The sequence below is a fragment of the Caretta caretta genome, chromosome 5 (assembly GCF_965140235.1).
Source record: "Caretta caretta isolate rCarCar2 chromosome 5, rCarCar1.hap1, whole genome shotgun sequence".
Taxonomy (NCBI): domain Eukaryota; kingdom Metazoa; phylum Chordata; order Testudines; family Cheloniidae; genus Caretta; species Caretta caretta.
The window spans coordinates 49,535,764-49,547,955 of record NC_134210.1 but is presented as its reverse complement, the minus strand read 5'-3'; the positions used below and the strand labels follow the sequence as shown (position 1 = coordinate 49,547,955).

At 44.2% G+C, this 12,192-nt stretch overlaps 1 protein-coding gene across 18 annotated transcripts in view; it reads left to right on the top strand.

The window, feature by feature from the left end:
- ARHGEF28 (Rho guanine nucleotide exchange factor 28) overlaps positions 1–12,192 on the top strand; it is a 197,951-nt gene that overhangs the window by 154,612 nt on the left and 31,147 nt on the right. For all 18 annotated transcript variants that reach the window (XR_007356563.2, XM_048849301.2, XM_075128538.1 and 15 more), the window contains 5 exons: positions 4,098–4,276; positions 5,315–5,403; positions 7,570–7,752; positions 10,164–10,292; positions 11,084–11,172. Coding sequence is in view for 17 of the 18 variants with exons in the window: in XM_048849301.2 (XP_048705258.2) it covers positions 4,098–4,276; positions 5,315–5,403; positions 7,570–7,752; positions 10,164–10,292; positions 11,084–11,172 (669 nt within the window). In the remaining variant the exon portion in view is untranslated. The remainder of the gene's footprint in view (positions 1–4,097; positions 4,277–5,314; positions 5,404–7,569; positions 7,753–10,163; positions 10,293–11,083; positions 11,173–12,192) is intronic.

Below are 12,192 nucleotides of genomic sequence, written 5' to 3'. Positions count from 1 at the left end.
CATCCCAAAATGCCATTGGCCTTCTTGGCAACAAGGGCACACTGCTGACTCATATCCAGCTTCTCATCCACTGTCACCCCTAGGTCCTTTTCCGCAGAACTGCTGCCTAGCCATTCGGCCCCTAGTCTGTAGCGGTGCATTGGATTCTTCCGTCCTAAGTGCAGGACCCTGCACTTATCCTTATTGAACCTCATCAGATTTCTTTTGGCCCAATCCTCCAATTTGTCTAGGTCCTTCTGTATCCTATCCCTCCCCTCCCAGTTTAGTATCATCCGCAAATTTGCTGAGAGTCGGGCTTGACCAACTCCAAGCAAGGAGCTAAAAAATCGTTTTGAGGGTGTGCCCAGGGGTGACCTACCAGTCTGTTTCCTGGATCCTATTTTCCCAACTTTTTGCCACCGCCTTTCCTTTTTCCTTCCGCTGTGGTCGGCAATAACTTCAGACTGCTGGGTCCTCAATATGGCAGCGCAGGGCTACGCCCTCCAATTTACTTACACTCCTCCTCCACCCACCCTGTCCCTCTTTAAGGACTCTTCTCACTAGAATCTTCTTGAGCAGGAGGTTCAGGGACTCTTACCACTGGGGGTGGTGGAGGAGGTCCTGCCTCCTTACCCGAACAAGGGTTTCTATTCCCATTACTTTCTGATTCCAAAGGCCAAGGGTGGTCTGCGTCCCATCCTGGACCTGTGAGACCTCAACAGATACCTAAGGAAGCTAAAGTTTCTCATGGTCTCCCTGGCCTCCATTATCCCATCCCTGGATCTGGGAGACTGGTATACTGCTCTCGACCTGAAAGATGCATACTTTCACATAGCAATCTTCCCAGGACACAGATGCTTTCTCTGTTTTATGGCTGGCTAGGCCCACTACCAGTTTACCGTCCTTCCATTTGGCCAGGCTACAGCACCAAGGGTGTTCACCAAGTGTATGGTGGTAGTCGCGGCCTATCTCAGACATCGGGGTATCCAGATTTACCTGTACCTTGATGACTGGCTTGTCAAAGGCAGCTCCAAGGCTCAGGTCCAACGTGACATCACTATACTACAAGCCACATGCGGCTCCTTGGGACTACTGGTCAACCACGAAAAGGCCATGTTAGTTCCAGTTCAAAGGATAGAATTAATTGGGGCCATGCTCGACTCGACCTGGGTGAGAGTGTGCCTGCCTTTAGACAGGTTTCGGGCCCTCATGGACCTCATTGTGGATGTGTCCATGTTTCCCCTGACAACAGCCAGTGTGCCTGCACCTGCTAGTCCACATGGCAACTTGCACATATGTGGTCCGCCTTTCCAGACTCCACATGCGGCCACTGCAGCAATGGCTGGCGTCGACCTATTCCCAATCCAAGGACCACCTGGAAAAGATCGTAACCATCTCTCCGGTCGTTCTCACCTCGCTGCGGTGGTGGACTGATCGTGAGAAGGTCCTGGAAGGAGTCTCATTTGACAGTCCCACTCCATCTGTTGAGCTAGTGTCGGAAGCACCTTGAGGGGTGCACCTTGAACATCTCTGGACCCAGGAGATGTGGACTCCGGAGAAGACAAAGTTACATGATAAATGTCAAGGAGCTCAGAGCGGTCCAGCTGGCCTGCGGGGTCTTCCTGCTGCACCTGGCGGGCAAAGTGGTGAGAGTCCTGACGGACAATATGGCCTCAATGTTCCACATCAACAGGTAAGGTGGAGCGCGCTCATTGGCTTTCTGCCAAGAGGCTGTCCATCTGTGGGACTTTTCATCGACCACGGCATCCATCTGAAAGCTGATCACCTGCCCTAGCCAGCACTGATTTGGCATGCTCATGAATTTGGCAGTGGCCCCTCCCAGGCCCCTTCCCTACTGCCCAGACCTGCTGTCACAGGATAACAGTCGGCTCCTACAACCCAGTCTGGAGTCTCTACACCTCTCAGCGTTGATGCTCCGTTGTTGAACCCGGAGGAGCGTACCTGCTCAGAGGAGGTCCAGCAGGTCCTTCTTGGAAGAAGGAAGCCATCCATAAGACTAACTTACCTGATCAAGTGGATCAGGTTTTCCCGCTGGGCATCAGAGCACAGAATTTCTCCCTCGCGTTCTTCAGTGCAGTCCATCTTGAACTACTTACTTACTGCAACTCAGGACCCAGGGTCTGGCGCACTCTTCCGTTAGAGTGCACCTTGTGGCCATCTCCGCGTTCCACCAGCCTCTTCTCACAACATGACTGACAGCTTCCTGAGTGGCCTTGAGAAGCTTTGCCCGCAGGTATGGGCCCCGTCTTGCAGTGGGACCTTAACTTGGTCCTCTCCAGTCTCACCGGCCCGCCTTTCAAGCCGCTGGGCTCCTGCTCCCTTTCCTACTTGTCCTGGAAGGTCGTTTTCCTGGTGGTGGTGACGTTGGCGAGACTAGTCTCAGAGATTAAGGCCTTGACCTCAGAACTGCCTTACACAGTGTTTTATAAGGATAAGGTCCAGCTGCAGCCCCACCCAGCCTTCCTACTGAAGAGTTTTCTTCCACACCACCTTCGGTAGGAAGGCTGGGTGGGGCCCATTCGACTAGAGCACAGGCGTCTTCGGCGGCCTTCTTGGCGCACATCCTATCCAGGGACAGGACATCTGTAGAGCCGCAATGTGGTCCTCGGTCCACACGTTCACATCTCATTATGCCATCACTCAGCAGGCCAAAGATGATGCTGGGTTCGGCAAAGCTGTATTACAATCTGTGCAGCTGTGAACTCCTACCCACCTCCACGGGAACTGCTGGGAGTCGCCTAATATGGATGGACATGAGCAAACACTCGAAGAAGAAAAGACAGTTACCTTTTCCATAACTGGTGTTCTTCGAGATGTGTCGCTCATGTCCATTCCACGGCCTGCCCTCCTTCCCCACTGTCGGAGTTTCCGGCAAGAAGGAACTGAGGGTGGGGGGAGTCAGCGGTGCCCCTTATACGGCGCCATGTGGGCGCCACTACAGAGGGTGCCAGAGCTGCACCGCTATGGATACTGCTGAGGGAAAAACTTCCGGCACCGGTGCATGTGATGAGCACACACACCTCATATGGAATGGACATGAGCAACACATCTCAAAGAACACCAGTTACGGAAAAGGTAACTATCTTTTTTTAAGGAGAGGGAGTTTAGCAGAAAAGAGAGGGGAGAAATTGTTTTTAAGTTGTGTCTCACCTGATTCTGAAGGTCCATAATAGAGCAGGTTCTTTTAGTTTTTTTATAAAAATAAATTTAAAATTTCTAAAGCAAAACTGAAGATTTATTTTAATTGCAAATATAGTAATAAATACATTATATGTCAAATATATAAAATGTCTGTGGGTAAACTTTTCAAAAGCACCTACATGAATTTGGGGCCTAAATCTCATAGAAAGTCAATGGGACTTAGGCTTCTAAATCGCTTGGACGGTTCTGAAAATTTTACCCTTGAGGAACACTACACAAGCCTATGCAATTAGACATCAGGGAAAAAGACAGAAACATTATTACTAACCCAGGTAGTCTATATGACACTATATGACACTATGTCACTATAGAGTCACATTTTTAACACATAAACACCAGTTTTAGCCGAATAATTTATCACAAGGACAGTGTAAAATAAATTGTAACTTGACTATTGAAAGGAATACTTGATAGAATATTTGTTTGCCTGGTCATTCAAAACTTGAGCTCACCAGCTGATCTTTGGCAAAATCCACTTAGGGCTTGTGTACATTACCTGCAGGATCGATGGGCAGCGATCGATCCAGTGGGGGTTGATTTATCACGTCTAGTCTAGACGTGATAAATTGACCGCCGAGCGCTCTCCTGTCGACTCCAGTACTCCACCAGAGCTAGAGATGCAGGCGGAGTCAATGGGGGAGCGTCAGCTGTCGACTCACCGCAGTGAAGACACCGCGGTGAGTAGATCTAAGTACGTCGATTATTCACGTAGCTGAAGTTGTGTAACTTAGATCGATCCCTTCCCTCCCCCCACAGTGTAGACCAGGCCTTAGAGAGTGACCATAAAAGTCAAGACTAAGATTAATTTGACAAAATAACAATTGTGCTTTTAAAAATACTTATCTTTTGTAATAGGATAATTTTTCTTCTGCATATGTCATGATTATTTTCTATAGGACCAGAAGCCTTCAGTTATATCACTTCAGAAGCTGATAGTAAGAGAGGTGGCCAATGAAGAAAGAGGGATGTTTCTGATTAGTGCTTCATCTGCAGGGCCTGAGATGTATGAGATTCATACAAATTCTAAAGAAGAACGCAATAACTGGATGAGGCAGATTCAAGATGCAGTGGAAAGGTACAGGAAGGTGTCTGTATTTCTTTTTACCATGCAAAGCAGGAGCATGTCTTATGGCAGGAATTGTATATCACTAGAGCTGTGCCAAGCCTGTCAGTTCAGGCTTCCATGGAGCTCAGCAAGCCATTTTGCTTGTTGGTTTTGTTTCACATGGATTTTCACCCCATGGCCAAATTCAGCAATGGCATAAGTGGGCTCAGGTTCATTTGACATCAGTATCTGGCTCCCACTACTCTATGTCAAGGTTTAGTGCATTGCCAAATACTCACTGGAGTCACCCATATGTTTCAGTGGTGAAATGGAGTTTTTTTCTTTGAGTTTGGGGCTCACATAAACCCCCAAACCTCAGAGTGAAACTTGGCCAAACAGCTGAGTTTCTCAGAGCTTCCATCCTTTCCCCGTGAGATCTCATGTGCAAGCCAGCTCAGGTTCCCTTTCCCTAGTCTTTGGTAGTCATGATATTCTGGGGTGCTGTAGGCCTCCAGACCTTCTCATGTCCTTGGGAAATCGCCCTCATATCTTCCTAGGATGGCCAGCTGGCCTACTGCCTCAGGTTTAGTTGACAAGGTAAATCGGCTCCTGATAATCCCCCAAAATATCTTTACAGTACCACAGCTATGAGGGGGCCATCCATTCATTCTTAAAGACATTGGAGGGAAGGGTCAAGGCATACTATTAGCCCACAGAATGGGGACATGTAAGAAGTAGGTGTGGTCTCAATCTTTGCCCAATTTGCAAATCTCAGTGAACTCAGGTTGGACTGAATATTTGCCAGGTTTGAAGATTTGTTATGACATATTTGCACAGCTGTAGCTCTTCTTTTTTTTTTTATTTTTGGCAGTCCTACTGTGGTGAAGAGGAACAGAGAGCTTAGTTTCGAACTACTTAATTTTAGAAGAAGTTGCAGAAGGGTCTGCTTCTCTGTTAGAGCAGAAGTTGCTAACGTTGCATTTTATTTTTTACGGCTGAAAAATTTCTGTGTGTGTGTGATATACAGATTTTACTTTATCTGCCTTTGTTTGCATTTCACCATTAAAGTTGCCCAGAGGAAGAAGGAAAAATTAGCGAATCTGATGAAGACAGACGGATAGCTGAGGCCAAAGCAGCCAAGATTCAAAAATGTCAAGGTACAGTGCCTCTCACACTACGCTTAAAATTCCACTGCCAGAGAGTTAGGAGTGTAAAAAATAATCTGGATTACTGACTAATAAAGGGATGTACAACAGGTGCTCAGACACCACAGTGATGACTTCAGGATGGTTGGATTGACAGATTAGCTTCAGAAGTGGTAAAGCAAGGGAGGGCTTTGATGTGTGTGACTTGAGCCTAGACATATTTGTTTCTTTGATATTTCATTGTATCCACCTGTTTTATATTTTTACCCCACTGCAATCAATACAAGAAAAAGTATTGAAAAAGCCAAAGAAATTGATGATTTCAAATAAGCATTGAACAGGTATAGTTCTTTATTTACCGAAATAGCCTGAACCTTCAGTAGTTACATGGATTTGTATCTCTTTATAACTACTCATCTGTCACTACTTCATTGTGTATTATCTAAACATGCAGCACTTAGGCCTAGGCTTAGCACTTTTGACACAGTGAGACACAAATTGCACATCTTTTCTGCTCGATTGACTCCAGGGGAGAGTAAGTGGTAGAGTTGCTAGCATTTGAGTATTACGTTCCAGGGGTGTAATCCAGACCTGTGAGGGGTTGTCATTGCCTGCCCTGCAACCATGGGTGCCTCACAATGTTTTGCTGCTGTCGCTCCAAACCTGGGCTGCTCACAGACTGCCAAATAGCATGCAAGTCACACCCTGTGTGCCTGTGTGTAGCTGCAGCCTGCCAGCTACACACCAGCCACATTCTGGCTTCCAGCAGCCTTAGTAACCACTTTCAGGGTCACCTCAACACATTTCCAGTCCCAAACTTTCCCCAAATATATGTGTTCTGCACTGTGCAGCCCTCTCCTGGACAGTTCCAATATTACAGGTCTGTTGCCCCTGGAAGGGGTCAGTGAACAACAGTTTGCTACTTTAACTGCAGTTACCAAACAATTCAGTTTAAACACTACACACGATTAGTTTTGATTAAAGCAAGTTTAACTACAAAGAGAGAAATTTTAAGTGAATATAAGTACAAGGTATTAAAGTCAGAAATGGTTACAAGAGAAATAAAGATAGAATGTTTTCTAGTAACTAAAACTTAACAAACTAGACTTGGTTCAAGGTAAAATTCTTACCACAGGTTCCCAGCAATATTGTTGATCAGATTTTATTGTCAGGATCTCTCACAAAGTCCAAAGGCTGGTTCCTTTCTCTTCTTGGGAGAAAGAGTGAGTGAGAGAGTCTGGGGTGTTCCTCACTGTTACAGTCCAGGCAGCCTTTGAAATGCATTTTCCTGAGGGTTATCCCTAGATAAAGTTCCTTCCCACTGTGAGGATTGAGACAAGAGTCTCGTGGTGAAAGAGGTTCCATGTTGTTGTTTGTTAAAATGAAGAATTGATCTATTCCCGCCCCGCCCCCTTCACTGCCAAGGAATCGCCACCTAATGGGTGATTGTCAGTCAGATTTGATGACATGTGGCTAGAGGTGCCAGATTGTCTTTTGTCTTTGAAAAACAGGTTTCCCCCCTCTCACCCTGATTTGTCTGGTGGGAACATTTCATTCATAATTTCAGCTTATGTTCATAAATTTACATATCATGTTGCTACACACATTTCACCATGATATTATTGACCTGCAGGTTATTGATACTTCACAAGGCATATTTTGTACAAAGATTACAATCACATATATGATATAAATACTGGGGTGCATTTGGTCACAATGGTGAGGACAACTTTAGATCTCCACTTGGACCTTTGTGGTGGAGGCTGATTAGATATGCACAGAATCCTCACTTCCTCTAGCTGCCTTAGCCAGGCCTGCTTCCTGGAATTTGCCCACTTTGAGGGCTGCATCAGATGGCCGAGGGGCCCACAGTATAGTCAAGATTGCATCATCAGAACTCCTCAATGGTCAGACTTTCCGCCACTGTGGGGACTTTGTCAGAATCTGGGTCAACTTTCATCAGTGCAGATTATGGACGGAATGAATCTTGTCCCTTTCAGTTTACAAAAGGTATCATGCAAACTGAGTCATTCCTCGGCTTTGTTTGTAAGTACGTAGTAGCTTTGAATTAGCAACGATAATGTGGCAGATGGATAAGAGGAGGAGTGGGAAGTGTACTTTACCTTCAGAACAGAATGGTGTTATTGCTAACATAATATGTCCAAATTTGATTAATAGAATCTCTGAGTAGCCAGGACCAGCAGATCTGCAGTTATTTGGAAGATAAGTTGCATATCTATGCAGAGCTTGGAGATATGAGTGGATTTGAGGATGTCCATGTGGAACCACATCTCCTTATCAAACCTGACTCTGGAGAAATGCCACAGGCTTCCTCATTGTTGGCAGCAGCACTCAGGGAAGGTGAGATTGTCTAGAAGGAAATGAAGCAGCGACTGTGTAGATCACAGACGCCGGCTTCCAACTTTCCCTGGGGTGTGCTTAACCCCCCCACTCAGCCCCGAGCCCCGCTCCCACTACACCCCTTCCCCCAAGCTCCCACCCTGACTCTTCCCACCCTCACTACACCCCCGCCCAGCCTCTTCTGGCCCAGTTCCTCCCCCTCCCTCCCAGCGCCTCCTGCACAGCATGGAACAGCTGATCTGTGGAAGGTGGGAGGTGCTGGGAGAAGAGGAAGGAGTTGATCAGTGGGGCCACCAGCGGGCAGGAAGTATTTCGGGGGAGGAAGGGCATAATTTTTTTTCCATGGGTGCTCCAGCTCCTATGGTTTAGACAGGCCCCAAGGGTGGTATTTGAAGTAAATAATCCATTGATATCCACTTAGTTTGTAGCCAAATTGCTTTATGGTATGGTTTAGCAAGGTCTCAAAAGCTCAGCAGGGTTGAGCTACGTGAATACCTGGATAAGAGACTTCCAAGAAACATCTACTCTCGTGCTGTGGGAGGTGATGCTGTGGGTTGCATGTTTTATGGAGTCATCGAAATGTAGAGCTGGAAAAGGGACCATGTAAACCTAGACCATTCCTGACAGGTCCAACCTATTCATAAAAACCTCCCATGTTGGGGATTCTACGACCTCCCTTGGAAGCCTTTTCCAGAACTTGACTACCTTTATAGTTAGAAAGTTTTTACTAATATCTAACCTCCCTTGCTGCAGATTAAGCCCATTACTACTTGTAAAAAGAAAAGGAGGACTTGTGGCCCCTTAGAAACTAACAAAGTCCTCCTGTTCTTTTTGCGGATACAGACTAACATGGCTGCTACTCTGAAACCTGTCATTACTACTTGTGCTATCTTCAGTGGACATGGAGAACAATCGATCAATGTCCCCTTTATAACATCCCTTGACATATTTGAAAACTGTTATTAGGTCCCCCCTCAGTCTTTTTTTTTTTTTTCAAGACTAAAAATGCCCAATTTTTAACCTTTCCACATAAGTCAGATTTTCTAACTCTTTTGCATTTTTGTTGCTCTCTTCTGGGCTCTCTCCAGTTTGTCCACATCTTTCTTAAAACGTGGTACCCAAAGCTGGACACAGTACCCAGCTGAGGCTTCACCAGTGCAAAGAAGATATGGACAGTTACCTCCTGTGTCTTACATACAACACTCCAGTCAATATGCCACAGAACGATATTAGCCTTTTTCACAACTTCATCATGTTGGTTCATATTCAATTTGTGATCCACTATAAATCCCAGATCCTTTTCAGCGGTACTACTGCCTAGCCAATTATTCCCCATTTTATAGTTGTACATTTGATTTTTCCTGTCCAAGCATAGTACTCTACACTTTTCTCTATTGATTTTCATCTTGTTGATTTCAGACCAATTCTCCAGTTTCCACAGGTCATTTTGAATTCTAATCCAGACTTCCAAAGTGCTTGAAACCTCTCCTAGCTTAGTGTTCTCCACAAATTTTGTAAGTAAACGGTCCACTCTGTTATCCAACTCATCAGTGAAAATGTTGAATAGTACCAGACCCAGAACAGACCTCTGCAGGACCCCACTAGATACATTCTCCCAGTTTGACAGTGAACAATTGATCACTACTCTTTGAGTATGGTTTTTCAACTAGTTGTGCACCCGCCTTATAGTAATTTCATTTAGATCACATTTTCATAGTTTGCTTATGAAAGTTTCATGTGGGGCTGTGTCAAAAGCCTTACCGAACTCAAGATGTAGCACATCTACTGCTTCCCCACATCCAACCCTGTCAAAGAAGAAAACTGTGACTGATTATGGGTGAAATCTGTAGGAAAAAAATTGTCCAGGTTTTGTAGGTGTTCATGGATGGAAGAATATTTTCTTCTATTATTTCAAACAAGTCATATTTGAATTAAATGTACTGTCTGACTATAATGTTATCATTCTGTCTGATGAGAAATACATAGATTTACAGTGGAAAAACCCCAAGTTCTCAAAGTAAGTTCATCAGTTGCCAAGAAGGTATTACTTAGATGCTAGAAAGATGTATCTCCATTTTCATAGTGGAGCCTGACCTCTCTGAGGGTGCATCTTATGAGATAATTATCTCTTGGTTATAGGGTAAAAACAATAATGTATATGGGAACCCTGTGTAAGTCACTTACAACTAAGTATAATAGAGCATACACACATCCTTCTTTTTCTGCCCATTTTTAATTTTGATTTTCCTTCCCATCTCTGTTGCTCTTGACTGTGCCTTAGACATCCGGGTTTTGAGTTTAACGTTACAGCAATTGCCAAGGGGATCACTTTCCAGTAACAGAATACTGTAATTATTTATGCAGAATGCAGCTATTTCGTTGGTTTTTATAACACATATTTTCCTCTCCAGCTGAAAGCCTCCATGTTGCTGTAACATCATCACAAGCAAATGATGCAAACAAGTCATCAGAGGCGACTACTGGAGACGCAAGCTTGACAAACACACTTAGTGCCAATGAAATATTTGAATCTCCGACTCGTAAGTAAAACCTGACACTTTTATTTGCCCCGATAACAGTACTAATTGTCTCAGGATGTTTCCCAGCCTTCTGCAATCCATAACAGTCCAGGATCAATAAAGAACAATATAGTAGTAATAAAAAAATACAACAAATCCAATCCTCAGCTGGTATACATTGGCATAGCTTCATTGAAGTCAGTGGATAATTTACACCAGATGAGGATCCGCCTTGATGTATGCCTTCCTTCAGTCCACATTAATATTTCATATATGTATAAAATACATTATCTTGTCTTTTCTGTTGAACTCCATAGCAAGCATATATTGCCTTTTAAATAATTTCTGCTGACTTTCATGAGAGGCCCTATACATCAATTGATGTGCAGAGCTTGACATTCCAATCATTAGAGCCATTATACAGTGTTGATTTCTTAACCAGTTGAAAATTCTGGTACTAAACCCTGTAAAACTGCTAATACAGTAAAGTTCCAGCTATATTTATTTCATAACGTGTTTGTTGGGGGTTGTTTTTTTTTTTTTTTTTTTTGCAAGTTGGGCATTTCTTATTTTTTGAGATAGAAAAGGAAGAAATGCCACTTTTTCTCTCTCAGTTGTATTTTCTCATCAGCATCTATATGTGGGTTGGGGACAATTTATGTAAATCTGTAATTTCAGCATACTGTAGGTTTAACACACACTGTGCTGTTTGTTTCTCTATTCAAAAAAGCAGTGTACTGTGTAATGTTTAGCATTTTTCTTATTTTTCTCCACCCCGCACATTTTGTTGGTGTTTTCATCACTAATTACAGAAATGAAAAGAGACGAAGAATCTTGTGATGTCAGTCCCAGGATTTGTCATGCTGTGAATGAAGAGGCAGGCTCTCTGATGGGGGATAAGGTACTGTAAATGATCTATCTTCCTGTGTGTTTGTATAGCACCCACCCCAATGGCCACTGCAATCCAGACTGGAGGTTCCTGCAGTGCAGATAAATAAATAATAATAATGTGGTATTTAAGGACTGTATCTGTGCCCACAGCACTGGATGGGTGCATTTTATTAAGCCCAAATAAAGAAATGAAGGTCACTGTAGCTAACTGTGACAGCCTTACAAGCCTGTGGGCTTGGAGTAGCAGCTGCAGGGCCACTCTGAGCCACTTGTGCAATGTCAAGGTTCCCGGATCCATCCTGACCCGCTACTTAACACCAACCTATGTTGGGCAGATAATGGCACTCCCTCCACTCCCCTCTCTGACACATGGTAGTGAAAGCCCCTGCATGGAATAGATCTCTGATGGCACAAATAGGACATGTGCTGGCTGTCCTTACCACGGTGACTTTCACCTCACTACCAACTCCCATATAAAACAGACTTGGTGTTCTTACAACAAGTTACTGTTGAATTTTAAGTGGACACAAAACAGAACAATTTCAAAATAAGAGAAACTACCAATATTTCAAAATCCCTTAACTCTTTAAACAACTCATGCAATTAATTCCAAACTGTTGGACTCAAAAATCTCTCCCTAATGGAGCATACATATGAAACATTTCAGGCAGCAGCAAGATGCTTTTTCAAAAAGTTAGAACAGGGATTAAAATTGGGCAAAAACTAAGGCCTTCCTATAGAGAGAAGGGGCAAACTGGGAGCTTTACAGAGAAGCAGAAAAAGGGGAAAGAGGGTTGAGAGAGAGAAAGATGGGGGGGAAATCTTTAAAATGGAAAGCAAAATTGTAAAAATGCTTAGAAATGGCAGGGAAAAGACAAAAAGAAAAAAAGAGATCAGAGGGGTAAAAGTGAGAGAGAATGGACAAAAACTAGGTGAGATGCACCAATCCCACCTGGGGTTTGAGGAGACACATTCAGACCCATTGCAGACTTGGGGCTTCCAAGGCAAAACAGCTGGGAACTAGTTTCTT